Source organism: Eucyclogobius newberryi, unplaced genomic scaffold (assembly GCF_026437365.1).
Source record: "Eucyclogobius newberryi isolate DKJ021-1_F unplaced genomic scaffold, fEucNew1.0.hap1 SCAF_15, whole genome shotgun sequence".
Lineage (NCBI taxonomy): Eukaryota > Metazoa > Chordata > Actinopteri > Gobiiformes > Gobiidae > Eucyclogobius > Eucyclogobius newberryi.
The window spans coordinates 6,595,366-6,608,972 of record NW_027315779.1 but is presented as its reverse complement, the minus strand read 5'-3'; the positions used below and the strand labels follow the sequence as shown (position 1 = coordinate 6,608,972).

Genomic DNA, 13,607 nt, shown 5'->3' with positions numbered 1-13,607 from the left:
TATTCTTGAATTAAAAAAAAATAGTACACTGAATAAATGACCATCTTATTTCATAATTTTTGTATTTATTACAAGATGACTAAACCAGAGGAAATGGAGAGATTCAGGGAGCATGAGACATTTTCACACAGAAAAAACTGTATATTCTGTCAGATGGCCTCAAGTTTTGGTACAAATGTCTTTTTCACAACTTTATTGCATTGGATTTAATATACTACACTACTCAATGGCGTCTTGTCCTTGGGATGAACTAGTTTTTGGCCACGTGTTTCCCGGTTTGAAATAAACATTATTTAGCATCTTAAAATCTCCTATAAGTTGAGTTACTGTGTGACAAGTGGGGATATTACAGTTGGTCTTTGAGTCTGTTTTATATTGTTATTTTATTTTTGTTATCATGTTTTTACATCAGTTGGCTTTTACTGAGCGCTACTTTCATTTTATAAAATTCTTTAAACTGTAATTATGTAAGATTAATTTCTGTTTAACGCTGTGAGTCTTTTAAAATTACGTTCCTTGTTCATTCATTTCTCACACACAGGGCGGTAAATTGTGCAGCCACTTCTGCCCAGGGGTAAACTCAAGTGCGAACTCTAATGTAGTTAATTATGACTAAATGAATTAAAAGGGAAAGAGAAGGAAATGTTCATAGAATACAATACACTAGTTCTCACATCCAAAAGACTTTAAAATCAACACAGTATTATCTTTCCCTGCTCAGTACAACTAGAAAAACCAGCCTAAACCTAATGCCAACATGGAACATTCCCTCTGGTCTGTTTAGTCAGGTTTGAGCCTCTTTGAGCTGCTGTCTCTTTGTTATAAAACCATCGCAGTCAGTTTAAATTCAGCCCTTCAGCTCAAAGACACTGTCACAGCCAAAATCATCACGACGAAGGCCAAACGTGTGAATAAAAATGAGGAAAACTGCGCCGTGAGGATTGGGGATTGACTACAATTCTCTCAATGTTCCGAGTGTACTTTGTGAGCAATGTTTGTACACGGATAATTTCTTTTTAAACTCTAAAACTGTGGTCATATTTAAGGATGTCACGAAAAAGACTTTTAATGTCAGGATTATTGTGAGAAGAACCACTACGATCTAACAATTACAAATGTTCATTCTAATACTTTACAGTTCCAACAGTAAGTTTCTATAAACAGCAACATATAAAGCACTGCACATTTAGGTGTAACTTTTTGGGACAGCAGACTGAATTTAAATGACTCAATTTAGCTTCTAAAATGGTCGCGATTATTAGTTTTTAGTTCTTATATTGTGACCTGAATCATCACGATAATTGATTGGCTGAATAATCGTGACATTGATGTCAAACGTGCATTGTTGGAGAATGTAAAAGATAAAGAAAAACAATGTATACAATGTGTTTATCCTCTTCAACAGTGCAGTAATCAAAGAATGCATCAAAACAATAATTTGTATAGGTTTTTGCTTTCTTTAGTAGCACTGTCTAATTTCATATCTATTTTTTATTAATTTAGTTGCACATCATTCTAATACATTTGTCAATCTCTGCGTCACAATTCCCCGCATGCAACAGCCAACAATAACTGCATCGTTTGGCTGTTTTCTTTTGTAGATGTGGTTCTACTGCGTACAGTTGGATTGTGGCTTCATCGTTCACGTCTCTGTTTATGCTCGTTATGCTACGCTGCACTAACCTGCTGCACTCTGCTGTTATATTTTTGTCTGGAAATGGGTTTGTGCTGCCGGGATCGCTTGGTCGACTCAGGATTTTCTGTCACACTGAGAATATAACAGAATAACTCTCTATAACTGACATTTTAAGTTGCAAGTGCAGAAACGTAAGTCGGCAGAGAAAACCACAGGACAAAATGTGTGCTGTTCTTTTCGCAAGCAACAAAAAAAAAGTTAAAAACACAGAAAATGGTAACGTTAGTTTTCTACTGGACTTATTGTTTTGAGGAGTCAGGTATTTATGTCCCTATAAACCGCTTCACGATGTGGTGTCAAAATGCTTAATGTTTCCACACCAAGTTGAAAATCAAGGTTTGAAAACACAGCTTGAAAATGTGCCTCAAAGTGATGCATTATGGGATTGGACAGGTTTATTACTGGCACGTAATTTTCATACAATATAAAACACAGAGCGATTTCACAGTGGCATAAATCCTGCTTGTTTATATTATTATAGTATTGCCATGTAATTGGTCGTAAAACATCTAACAACATAGGTTAAAGGTGCTTTTCATCTGTAGTATATAGATGTATCTGTAGTAAATTGATGTATCTGTAGTATATAGATGTATCTGTAGTATATAGATGCATCTGTAGTATATAGATGTATCTGTAGTATATAGATGTATCTGTAGTAAATTGATGTATCTGTAGTATATAGATGTATCTGTAGTAAATTGATGTATCTGTAGTATATAGATGTATCTGTAGTATATAGATGTATCTGTAGTATATAGATGTATCTGTAGTATATAGATGTATCTGTAGTAAATAGATGTATCTGTAGTATATATATGTATCTGTAGTATATAGATGTATCTTTAGTATATAAATGTATAGATGTATCTGTAGTATATAGATGTATCTGTAGTATATAGATGTATAGATGTATCTGTAGTATATAGATATATCTGTAGTATATAGATGTATCTGTAGTATATAGATGTATCTGTAATATATAGATGTATCTGTAGTATATAGATGTATCTGTAGTATATAGATGTATCTGTAATATATAGATGTATATGTAGTATATAGATGTATCTGTAATAAATAGATGTATATGTAGTATATAGATGTATGTGTAATATATAGATGTATCTGTATCTGTAGTATATAGATGTATCTGTAGTATATAGATGTATCTGTAGTATATAGATATATCTGTAGTATATAGATGTATCTGTAGTATATAGATGTATCTGTAATATCTAGATGTATCTGTAGTATATAGATGTATCTGTATCTGTAGTATATAGATGTATCTGTAGTATATAGATGTATCTGTAGTATATAGATGTATCTGTAATATCTAGATGTATCTGTAGTATATAGATGTATCTGTAGTATATAGATGTATCTGTAGTATATAGATGTATCTGTAGTATATAGATATATCTGTAGTATATAGATGTATAGATGTATCTGTAATATCTAGATGTATCTGTAGTATATAGATGTATCTGTAGTATATAGATGTATCTGTAGTATATAGATGTATCTGTAGTATATAGATATATCTGTAGTATATAGATGTATAGATGTATCTGTAGTATATAGATGTATCTGTAGTATATAGATGTATCTGTAGTATATAGATGTATAGATGTATCTGTAGTATATAGATGTATCTGTAGTATATAGATGTATCTGTAGTATATATATATTTGTCTCTTGGCATATTCATCACACTTGAATAATCAGTGATTGTGTCAGAGGTGCAAGAGGCAACAGGTACAATCTTTCACATAGAAATGGATGTCACGGGATAAACCAACAGTAATGTATAATAAAGTAACAATAATGGAGGAAAAATGACTGATGCAGGAGTATTATTGTACGTACACAGTCTGGAAGATACGAGGTGAAAGAGGTCACACAGTGGTCTCCGGCTTCTCTGCAGAACTCTGGAACACGAGTCAGTTTTTGTCCTTTCCCTTCGTTCCAAATGAACAAGGCGATCTGAAACAGCCAAGAACAAGACAAACCTGTGGTATAGAGTTAGTTTAATCTATTTTATTAGTTTGTAGTTGGGCAAGCTTCATTTTGGCAATTTATTTTATTTTACTGTTACAATTATTATTATAAAAAACATGTATATTTACTTTTATTGACACCATCACCAAACCAGAGTAAAATAATCAATAATTTTCATTTACTGGCCCATTACATCACCATTGTGACTTGCTAACACAATCCCATGAACTCAAACTTTCTGAACGATAAAGTCACTGTCACCACGGCAACAAAACATCCAAAATGGAGGGGGCAATTTCAATGCAGCTGACACGATCTTCTGGCAGTTTAACAACCATTTAACAAAATAATGATGTTATCAGGTATAATTATCTGTCAGTCATAATTATTTTGTAGAATATGGTTGCTAAGTAACAGTTGTGTCATCTGCTGCTCATGTCCAACCAGGAAATACAATTATAGATTATCTTCAAAATAGTCAAACTGGGGGAAAATCTGCAAAATTTTTAGTACAATCTGAAATATAATCATGTTCACTACATTTTAGTGACTAGTCTAACCTTTCATATGCACTTTAAATTTGCTTCTAACATTATCGTGAGTAATATTTTTCTCTCATCACGATCAGAACGATTACATCCATACTTTGAACTATAATAATTACATTCTCTAAAAGAGTCATTTCTGAAAGGGGAAACACTCACCTCTTCCACACATAAATAAGCAAATGCAGTGAAAAAACAGCCGAGTTATTGCTATTCTCCTGAGATCAAGAGCCTTTGCCTTTGCGGTGCAGCAGATGACTTCCTGTTAAGACTCAGCAGCAGCTCCTTCCACACGGCTCATTTAAAGTGAGGGGATTCTTAATGCGCATTCATTTGTTCAGGATTAAATTTGGGAGCTTTATCTCTTACACTAAAGACTCTTCCTATACAGCTCATCCTGGGATTAAAATTCACCGAAGAACACAAGATTCAGCTCTGTTACAAAGACAAAAAGCGTCTCAAAATGGAATGTGTTTTTTTTACAATCACAAGACCAAACTCATCTAAAGCTAAAAAAAACAAAGATTTATTTTCAAGTTACACAATCAGCAGTGTTTGGGTTAACGAGCCCTGAAAACCCGGCGCTGCCTGTCCCAGTTTGCGCTCAGCAGTGCGCGGGGATAATGGCTTTAGAAGTACGGTACCTCGTGTTTCAGGTCGATGGTGAAATCAGATTTCAAGTGTTCATGGTGAATCCTTTCGACAAGTCTGAAAGAACAAGAAATAGATTTAAGACGCAAAACCCACCGCAATTAGATTCACTTCCATTTCTTACTTCAGTGCTCGGGCCTGAAATGTGAGTTTTAGTTTATTTTTCAGTAGATTGAGGTGCACGATCTCCAGGTTTGAGCCTAGATCCTGGTTAGGAGCACCACTGTACCTGGTGGATTAGCCTCTTCTGTAGTAGGTTCAAACCAGAGGAGGATGCAGATTGCAACATGGGCAGAACATGCAAACTCTAGACAGAGACGTATTCAGTTTTACAGATTTCCATCATGCTTCAAATGGAAGAACAATGACACGACGACAATGATTCTGTTCTCGTGAGTTTCAGCTTCCTCGTTCGGTGCTCATGTAAGTATTTTGTGTGCTTCTTGTAAGTATTTTGTGTGCTTCTTGTAAGTATTTTGTGTGCTTCTTGTAAGTATCTTGTGTGCTTCTTGTAAGTATCTTGTGTGCTTCTTGTAAGTATCTTGTGTGCTTCTTGTACGTATCTTGTGTGCTTCTTGTAAGTATCTTGTGTGCTTCTTGTACGTATCTTGTGTGCTTCTTGTAAGTATTTTGTGTGCTTCTTGTAAGTATTTTGTGTGCTTCTTGTAAGTATCTTGTGTGCTTCTTGTACGTATCTTGTGTGCTTCTTGTAAGTATTTTGTGTGCTTCTTGTACGTATCTTGTGTGCTTCTTGTAAGTATCTTGTGTGCTTCTTGTAAGTATTTTGTGTGCTTCTTGTAAGTATTTTGTGTGCTTCTTGTACGTATCTTGTGTGCTTCTTGTAAGTATCTTGTGTGCTTCTTGTAAGTATTTTGTGTGCTTCTTGTAAGTATTTTGTGTGCTTCTTGTAAGTATCTTGTGTGCTTCTTGTAAGTATTTTGTGTGCTTCTTGTACGTATCTTGTGTGCTTCTTGTAAGTATCTTGTGTGCTTCTTGTAAGTATCTTGTGTGCTTCTTGTAAGTATTTTGTGTGCTTCTTGTAAGTATTTTGTGTGCTTCTTGTAAGTATCTTGTGTGCTTCTTGTACGTATCTTGTGTGCTTCTTGTAAGTATTTTGTGTGCTTCTTGTACGTATCTTGTGTGCTTCTTGTAAGTATCTTGTGTGCTTCTTGTAAGTATTTTGTGTGCTTCTTGTAAGTATTTTGTGTGCTTCTTGTAAGTATCTTGTGTGCTTCTTGTAAGTATTTTGTGTGCTTCTTGTACGTATCTTGTGTGCTTCTTGTAAGTATCTTGTGTGCTTCTTGTAAGTATTTTGTGTGCTTCTTGTAAGTATTTTGTGTGCTTCATGTAAGTATCTTGTGTGCTTCTTGTAAGTATTTTGTGTGCTTCTTGTACGTATCTAGTGACCACTGAACATCCTCCATCTTTTACATGTTACAAGCGAGGAGACCAGATAAATGACATAAATGTAATGAAATAAACATATCATATACTTTAATATGAGGACTGGCTTCACCACCATCATTTGTAAAGGAACGTTTAATCTGACATAAGTCTGGGAAGCATCTGAGCAACAGAGAGAGCATTTTGTGTCGAAGAATTTCTATGCTTTTTCCCCCTTTAAAAGACATACTATTACATTCTAAATTAATAATTGCATTGACAACGGCCCTAAACAATTATAAATGTATCCCTTTTTCAGTGGATCTCCCTCCTTCATCATCCTTGAAGGCTTTTGGCACTATAGAACATTATTGTTTATGTTTATGTTTATGAATGACATATGTTCCAACATTAAGTCACGACTCTTTACACCAGAGCAGTGTCCCTCACCTGTGGAGCAGAGCAGAGCTGAGGGCCCATCCCGGGGCGGGGTCGGGGTAACCGAAGACAGCGGGGTCCTCGGCAAAGGCGTAGTGATGAATGATGGAGGCCTCAATGTCCTGGAGACGCCTGCCTAGAAACCACTCCTGAGAAAAGCAGGGGAAAGAGGGGTTCACTTGTACTTGTACTTGTACTTGTACTTGTAACGTATAAGACAATACAAGCTTGGATTTGTTTTTACTCTTCTTTTAAACCACTTCTTTTCTTTCAGCTTTTTTCTTTCAAGAGCTGCTCAAAGTGAATAGTTTAGGGTTATAGTTAAAATCCATTTTTCCAGGCTTAGGAGCAGCAGAAAGAGGTTTGTTAATTAACTTATTGGTTGGTTGGTTGGTTGGTTGGATTGATTCATTTCTGTCTATAATGAATCCATTAATCCACCTAATTGTATTCACTACCTTAAAATATAAAGTAAAGCTTCAATTAATTTCATTTTCAACAACGACTAAATGGAATCTGTGATGAACTTTCAACAATGAGTTCATGGAAGTCTGTGCTGATGACTCAGGGTCGCTCTGTGCCATGCGGCGGTCTTTCTTCCCAGAGTGCACCTTGGCCTTGCGTCCCCTTAAAAGTGGACAGTTACTCATGTCATTTGTTCTCGTTTCAACACAATAAAACATGAAGCAAATTCTCCTATTTCTGTAAATGAACAATATTGTTGCCACTCGTGTGTCGTCACGTGTCCCTTTGAACAATGGAACATAACAGAATTTAAGTTGTAGAAGCACAAACTGCAAACGCTCATGTCGGTCCACGGGAACTACGAACCTCACCAGGTTTGGGCTCACCGTGACATATCTTAAATCGTAATATAGATCTAAAGCCACGTGATAAGTCTGCTAATCTCCTCACGACAGGACCAAGCTGGCGGCCCGACTATGAAGAGCTGCAGTTCATGGTAGCAAGAAGTGGAAATGTGTGTGCATTGATACACAATGCGGCTGAATCCCACCTGCATCACCTTTTAAGAAACAAAAGAATTGAAGAAGGAAGCAGGGGTTCGGTGAAAGCTATGTGTAAATGATGAAGCTCCTTTGTGAGGTGAGGTGATTTTGCATTTGGTTGAGCAAAATAATATGTCTGTTTGCCGTAACCCGACCGACCCGGTATGAAACTAGCCGACTCAAAAAAAAATTATCAGCATTTTGTTGAAAAAACGTCAATACCTTTTATTTTTCAAATATTTCGCCGACTCACCGACCGGTCTTTCCTAAAACCGCCGTGTTGAATATTTTTATCACGTTGGTAAACCTGTCTTTCATCCCAAAGAACTGATATCGATTCATTTTCAGTCCTCCACATGCTTCTGTAACAAAACAGAACGCGCATGAATGTCGTTATATCGTCTTTAATAGATAGAGACGTTTTCCTTCATTAACTGTTGAAGCCCGACCCCTGGACTGTTGAAGCCCGACCCCCGGACTGTTGAAGCTTGACCCCTGGACTGTTGAAGCCCGACCCCTGGACTGTTGAAGCCCGACCCCTGGACTGTTGAAGCCCGACCCCCGGACTGTTGAAGCTCGACCCCTGGACTGTTGAAGCCCGACCCCTGGACTGTTGAAGCCCGACCCCTGGACTGTTGAAGCCCGACCCCTGGACTGTTGAAGCCCGACCCCTGGACTGTTGAAGCCCGACCCCTGGACTGTTGAAGCCCGATCCCTGGACTGTTGAAACCTGGACCCCTGGACTGTTGAAGCCTGACCCCTGGACTGTTGAAGCCCGACCCCTGGACTGTTGAAGCCCGACCCCTGGACTGTTGAGGCATGACCCCTGGACTGTTGAAGCCCGACCCCTGGACTGTTGAAGCATGACCCCTGGACTGTTGAAGCCCGACCCCTGGACCGTTGGAGCCTGACCCCTGGTGGTCACTCCGACTCAAAAAAATGGCAAAATTTTGATATTTTTTTTTTCCTTCAAAGTTAAAAAAAAATAAGAATTTGCCTACCGTCCGACCCACTTGAAAAATATTGACCCGGGTTACAGCAAACAGACAATTTATTGGGGCAGCCTAATATGTGTCCTTTAAAGACGCGGAAGCCTGTGCGCGATGGAAAGTGAATGAAAATGCACAGTAAGAGTCAAATCTATACTTCTTCTTCTTCTCACCTCTGAGGCCGGGTATCTCTCGAGCACAGCGAGCAGCGGCGCCAGTGACACTCGAGTCTCTTCCTCCACGAACAGGAACCAGGAGGCCGAGCCGAACGACGTGGAGAAGCTGCAGGAGACAATCGACACCCGGGAAATGAAGGTGGTTATAAATCAGTGGAGCCTAATGCGTGCGCGCCACTCACTGAGGAAGAGCCGGCAGGATGCTCCAGACGCCCTCGTAATCGGAAAAGTCATGAAGAAGGATTACGTGAGGAGGTCCCTATAACCAGAGAGCAGAAAATGAACCCTCCATTTCTGCACGTCATGCTGATGCCATCGTTTTCACCGTGCAGTAGAGCTAAAGCAGTTTGAAGTATCTGTTTTAGAAAAAATAAAGACGTTTTTAATAAAGCTGAAAGTAAGGATTTTTAAAAAAAAAATCAATTAGTCTGTTATTATTATTTTGATGAATTGATTTGTCAAGTCGTTTTTCCACAAAACCACATTTCTTGTCATTTTGGTGTAATTCCGGCTTTGTCTGAGTCATAAAACGTCTTCTTCCAGTTTATGGTGTGTTTTATAGTTTATTATTGTATGAAGAGACATCCAGGCATATCATTGTTTCAAAGAGAATAAACAAACACGGCTGTAATTCCTTCGTTTTTAAGTCCACCTGTGTTTGTTTGAATCTCTTCAGAAGTTACAAAATGAGTTGACAATTATTTAAAACATGATAATAACTAGTTCCTTGCTACTCATACATCCATATGCATACAGTACATTCTTGGGGCACGTCATGACGCAGAGCATCATAGCAGCTTTTGGGGATCTGGATTACAATATCAATCTTCATTTTTTATCCAATATAAAATCCGTCTGGTACTTTAATTTATGTCTTGGAGAAAACAAGGCGGTTGTAAATATTTCATTGAGTGGCCAAGATAATGAAGAAATATGAGATGGTTACTCCAAAACGAGCTGTTGTATAATAAACTAGAACATGGCCTGTAGGTCAGGCAGTGCTGGGAAAGTTCACTTTCTACATGAACTAGTTTATTTTAAAATGAACGAGTTCAGTTCATAGTTCATAATTCAACATTTTGAACTAAGTTCACAGCTCCAAAAAATTAACTAGTTCAGTTATTTTTTTCAATATTATGCAATATTTTTTCTAAATTATTTCCACAGCCCAAATACAACCACAGGCAGCAATTATGTTATTAGTTTAATGCTGAAACTATGTGTCAGATCTCATCTTCATATCCAATTTTCAATCCTTACCCAGGATTTACATTCACATTGAAGGGACAGACTTCCCCAGAGGCAGAGTTTGCACAGAAATGCAGATTGTTCCCATCCTCACCGACCTTATCATAAAACTCACGTAACTGGTCGTAGGGCGACTCCTGCTGCTCTGTTGCTGTCGCGTCCATGCTGCTTTTTGTTTTGATGCTCATGCTCAGTGCGGTGCGACTCGTGAAATCTCTGTCTGCTCTATCGGCCTCTACAACTCCGGAGCTCTCACACTTGCCAGACATAGGCTCCGGTAGGACAACATAACGGTGTGTTTTTTGCCTGGAAGTCTCTAGAAATCTGACACCTTATTGAACGAAATTTAAAAGAATGAACATGCCGTTCACATTATCGTTCGTCTACAGTGATACAGTGCGTTCAGTTCACGTTCACCAAAAATATCTCTAACTTTCGTTCAATGAACGCGTTCAGGCACAACACTGAGGTCAAGACAATATATGAAGTTATATTTATATTTCACAAAAAGATACACAGAGATGTCCCCTCCGGTGGTGATATGAGGCGTTGTGGTTGTTTATTATCACCTCAAAGTTTGTTTCTCGCCCTTGACAGTTTGCCAAATCTCTTTCCCTCTCCACGTTTCAAGCTACATCTGTCATGTCAAATAAAGCTTTCGGGGACAAATAAACCAAACAAAAAAAAGCCTAGAAACTCAAACATTACCAATCTGTGTCCCGAGATACGAGGTTAACATTTTCAAATTAAATGTGTTTTTCTTTTTTGCATTTATTCTTAAATTGCAAAAATATGGGACATGATGATCAAATTGTTTATTCATTCATTCATTCTCTGGTTCGGGTCGTGGGTGACTGGCGCTTGTCCCAGTGACTTTGGGCCTTGGGCGGGGCACACCCTGGACCGGGGACAGCTCGTTGCAGGGTTAACACAGAGACATAGACACACAGACACACATTCACTCACATTCATTCACTAGAGGCAATTTACAGTTGCCAATTTTACCAAACACATAAATGTCTTTGGATGATGGGAGGAAGCCGAAGAGAACCCACTGTAACACGGGGAGAACATGCAGACTCCACCCAGAGAGATCATGTGATGTTGGTCTAGCCCCTATAATTTATGTGGTTCTTAAGACAATTATCCAATCAGAAAGCAGAATGAGTGTGAAGTCTCAAAGCTGAAAACCAGTTTAATGAATCCAATTCTGCTCTAGGGCTGTGTTCAAAATATCGATACGGCGATATATCGTCACGGACTCCATATCGATACACGTCGATATTGAGTCACAGTATCGATACTTTTTTTCGATTTTTGTGGCCCTTAGGCTTTAAACGAGGTGGAATAGTACTTTTAATATGCCGTTTGTGCTGCTCCTCTCGGCCGAGGTGAGATGGAGCTGTGGACCTGATCAGAAGCTGATCTGTGCAGAAGATGCTGCTGCAGCATGTTCAGACCATGAAACATGCAATACCGGTACTTTACTAGAATGTGTTCCTTATATTTCTATTTGGATCAGTTGGTTGGATGTATGAAGTTATTAGAGCAGAATGGATTTATAAATAAGTGCTTTGTGGATAAACATGAAATTTCATACATTTTCTTATTCAGAGTAAAAACATTACCCATTTGGTACATTTTTAAGACCCTTTTTTCAAAAATGTATCAGGATACGTATCGTAATGAGGGAATTGTATCGGAATATACAAGTATCGGGATACGTATCGTATTGTGACCCTGTATCGGAATATGTACCGTATCGTGACCCTGTATCGGGATACGTATCGTGACCCCTGTATTGGGATAGGTATCGTATCGTGACCCTGTATCGGGATACGTATCGTATCGTGACCCTGTATTGGGATAGGTATCGTATCGCGAGGGTCTAACCTGCTCTGTCCTCCTTTATTACTGTCCAGTCTAACAGACACACCAGACTGAGGGGCCCCGGAGAAAACTCACCCAACCCCCCCCACCCTGCTAACTAAATCATATGATTGTAGACTATTTTATATCTGCTTTTCTAATCAATCTAGACTTGGAGCCGCCACAAAGAGAACACTGACCGAAGCCGACCATAATCAAGAAAGAAACTCTTCAGAATTTAAAAATACACGAAAAACCTAAAAAACGGTGCAGCGAGACACTAAATCAGACACAAAAAAGCATGACAGCTTCAAATGTGGCTCTAAGTGATTTGACAGGTTGATTGCTTGCACTTGATAATGATACACTAAACACAATCAATTTAAGAAGTCAGTCAAGCTATTAGTACAGCAGGATATATTCAGGATATAACAGAAGCAACTGTATTTCATTCATTTGTAAGCATGTATTTGTTTGTCTAAATCATAGTTTAAATGATCTGTTTATAGCTTCAAAACTTAAAATGTTTAGGAAGAAGCTGCTGAGGTCAGAGACATTTGACTGTCTCTGACCTCTGTTTTTCCATCATTCTGTCCAAAAATGTAACTATCTAAGACCTTTTCACAATCGTAGAAAACATGAATGATATCGGGCGACAGAAACGGCAGTAGTAAAATGACCAGACTACGTGACAAAGCTGTAAATCAGCCGAAATGACAAACATTGGCTAAAACACATCTCAGATCATATTCAGTGTTAGAGTCGGCAGTAATTTATGCGTGTGAGTAATGGTCTGAATATGTAAACAAAGCAAAGGTGAGATGGATACATTGGATAGTATAATATTCAGCAATAAAGGGTAGGTAGGAATTACATTTACAATTATAATTATAGATTAAATTAATGGATCAATTTATCTCTATTTAGTAGAGTTTAGTCATGTCAACTACTTTATTTGGTTGCCTACATTCTACTTGACAATAGGGTTGGACAGTTTTGATGAAAGTGTATATCTCCATATTATTATTTCAGTATATCCATAACAATATTCAGACGATATTTGCATCCTGAATGTGCAAAAACATGTCTGTAAATGTCTTGGTTGGGGTTCAAGTATCAGCACAAAACGTGAATTGACCATTTAATTAACCACAAAAGGGAAGAAACATCACTTTATACCCTTGTTTGGAAGAATACACTAGACCGTATACTCAATATTCATTCATTTTTTCCCCAAACAAGAATTGCAGTATTATAAATGTGTCTATATATTTCCCATGTTTACTTGAGAAATATTTTTTCCAACAACATATAATTGAGTATACGTTTCAGAACTGCCCTGATAATGCTGTGATATGACTGCCTTATATTGCGGTAATGGGGTAAAAGCTATTTGGTGTTTAGGCTGTAACAAAATGACAGATGGACCAAGATCACATGTTGTTTTTGCCCCATTGCTCAGAAATATTGGAGTGAAATGAATGACGCACTGCAGACTGTTTTTGACATTGGACGACACAAAACCCTCGACGATCAAGGACTGGACTGACAATGACAGATATTGGAAGATGACAAAATGCAAAAATGACATTAGATCTTAATGT

At 37.9% G+C, this 13,607-nt stretch overlaps 1 protein-coding gene across 2 annotated transcripts in view; it reads right to left on the bottom strand.

Moving 5' to 3' along the window:
- The window catches only part of LOC140360594 (beta-1,3-glucosyltransferase-like), a 36,002-nt gene that overhangs the window by 14,549 nt on the left and 7,846 nt on the right, over positions 1 to 13,607 (bottom strand). For both annotated transcript variants that reach the window (XM_072445853.1, XM_072445852.1), the window contains exons 5-9: positions 9,069 to 9,145; positions 8,884 to 8,992; positions 6,727 to 6,863; positions 4,887 to 4,950; positions 3,566 to 3,682 (exon numbers count right to left, since the gene is read on the bottom strand). In XM_072445853.1, coding sequence (XP_072301954.1) covers positions 3,566 to 3,682; positions 4,887 to 4,950; positions 6,727 to 6,863; positions 8,884 to 8,992; positions 9,069 to 9,145 — 504 coding nt within the window. The remainder of the gene's footprint in view (positions 1 to 3,565; positions 3,683 to 4,886; positions 4,951 to 6,726; positions 6,864 to 8,883; positions 8,993 to 9,068; positions 9,146 to 13,607) is intronic.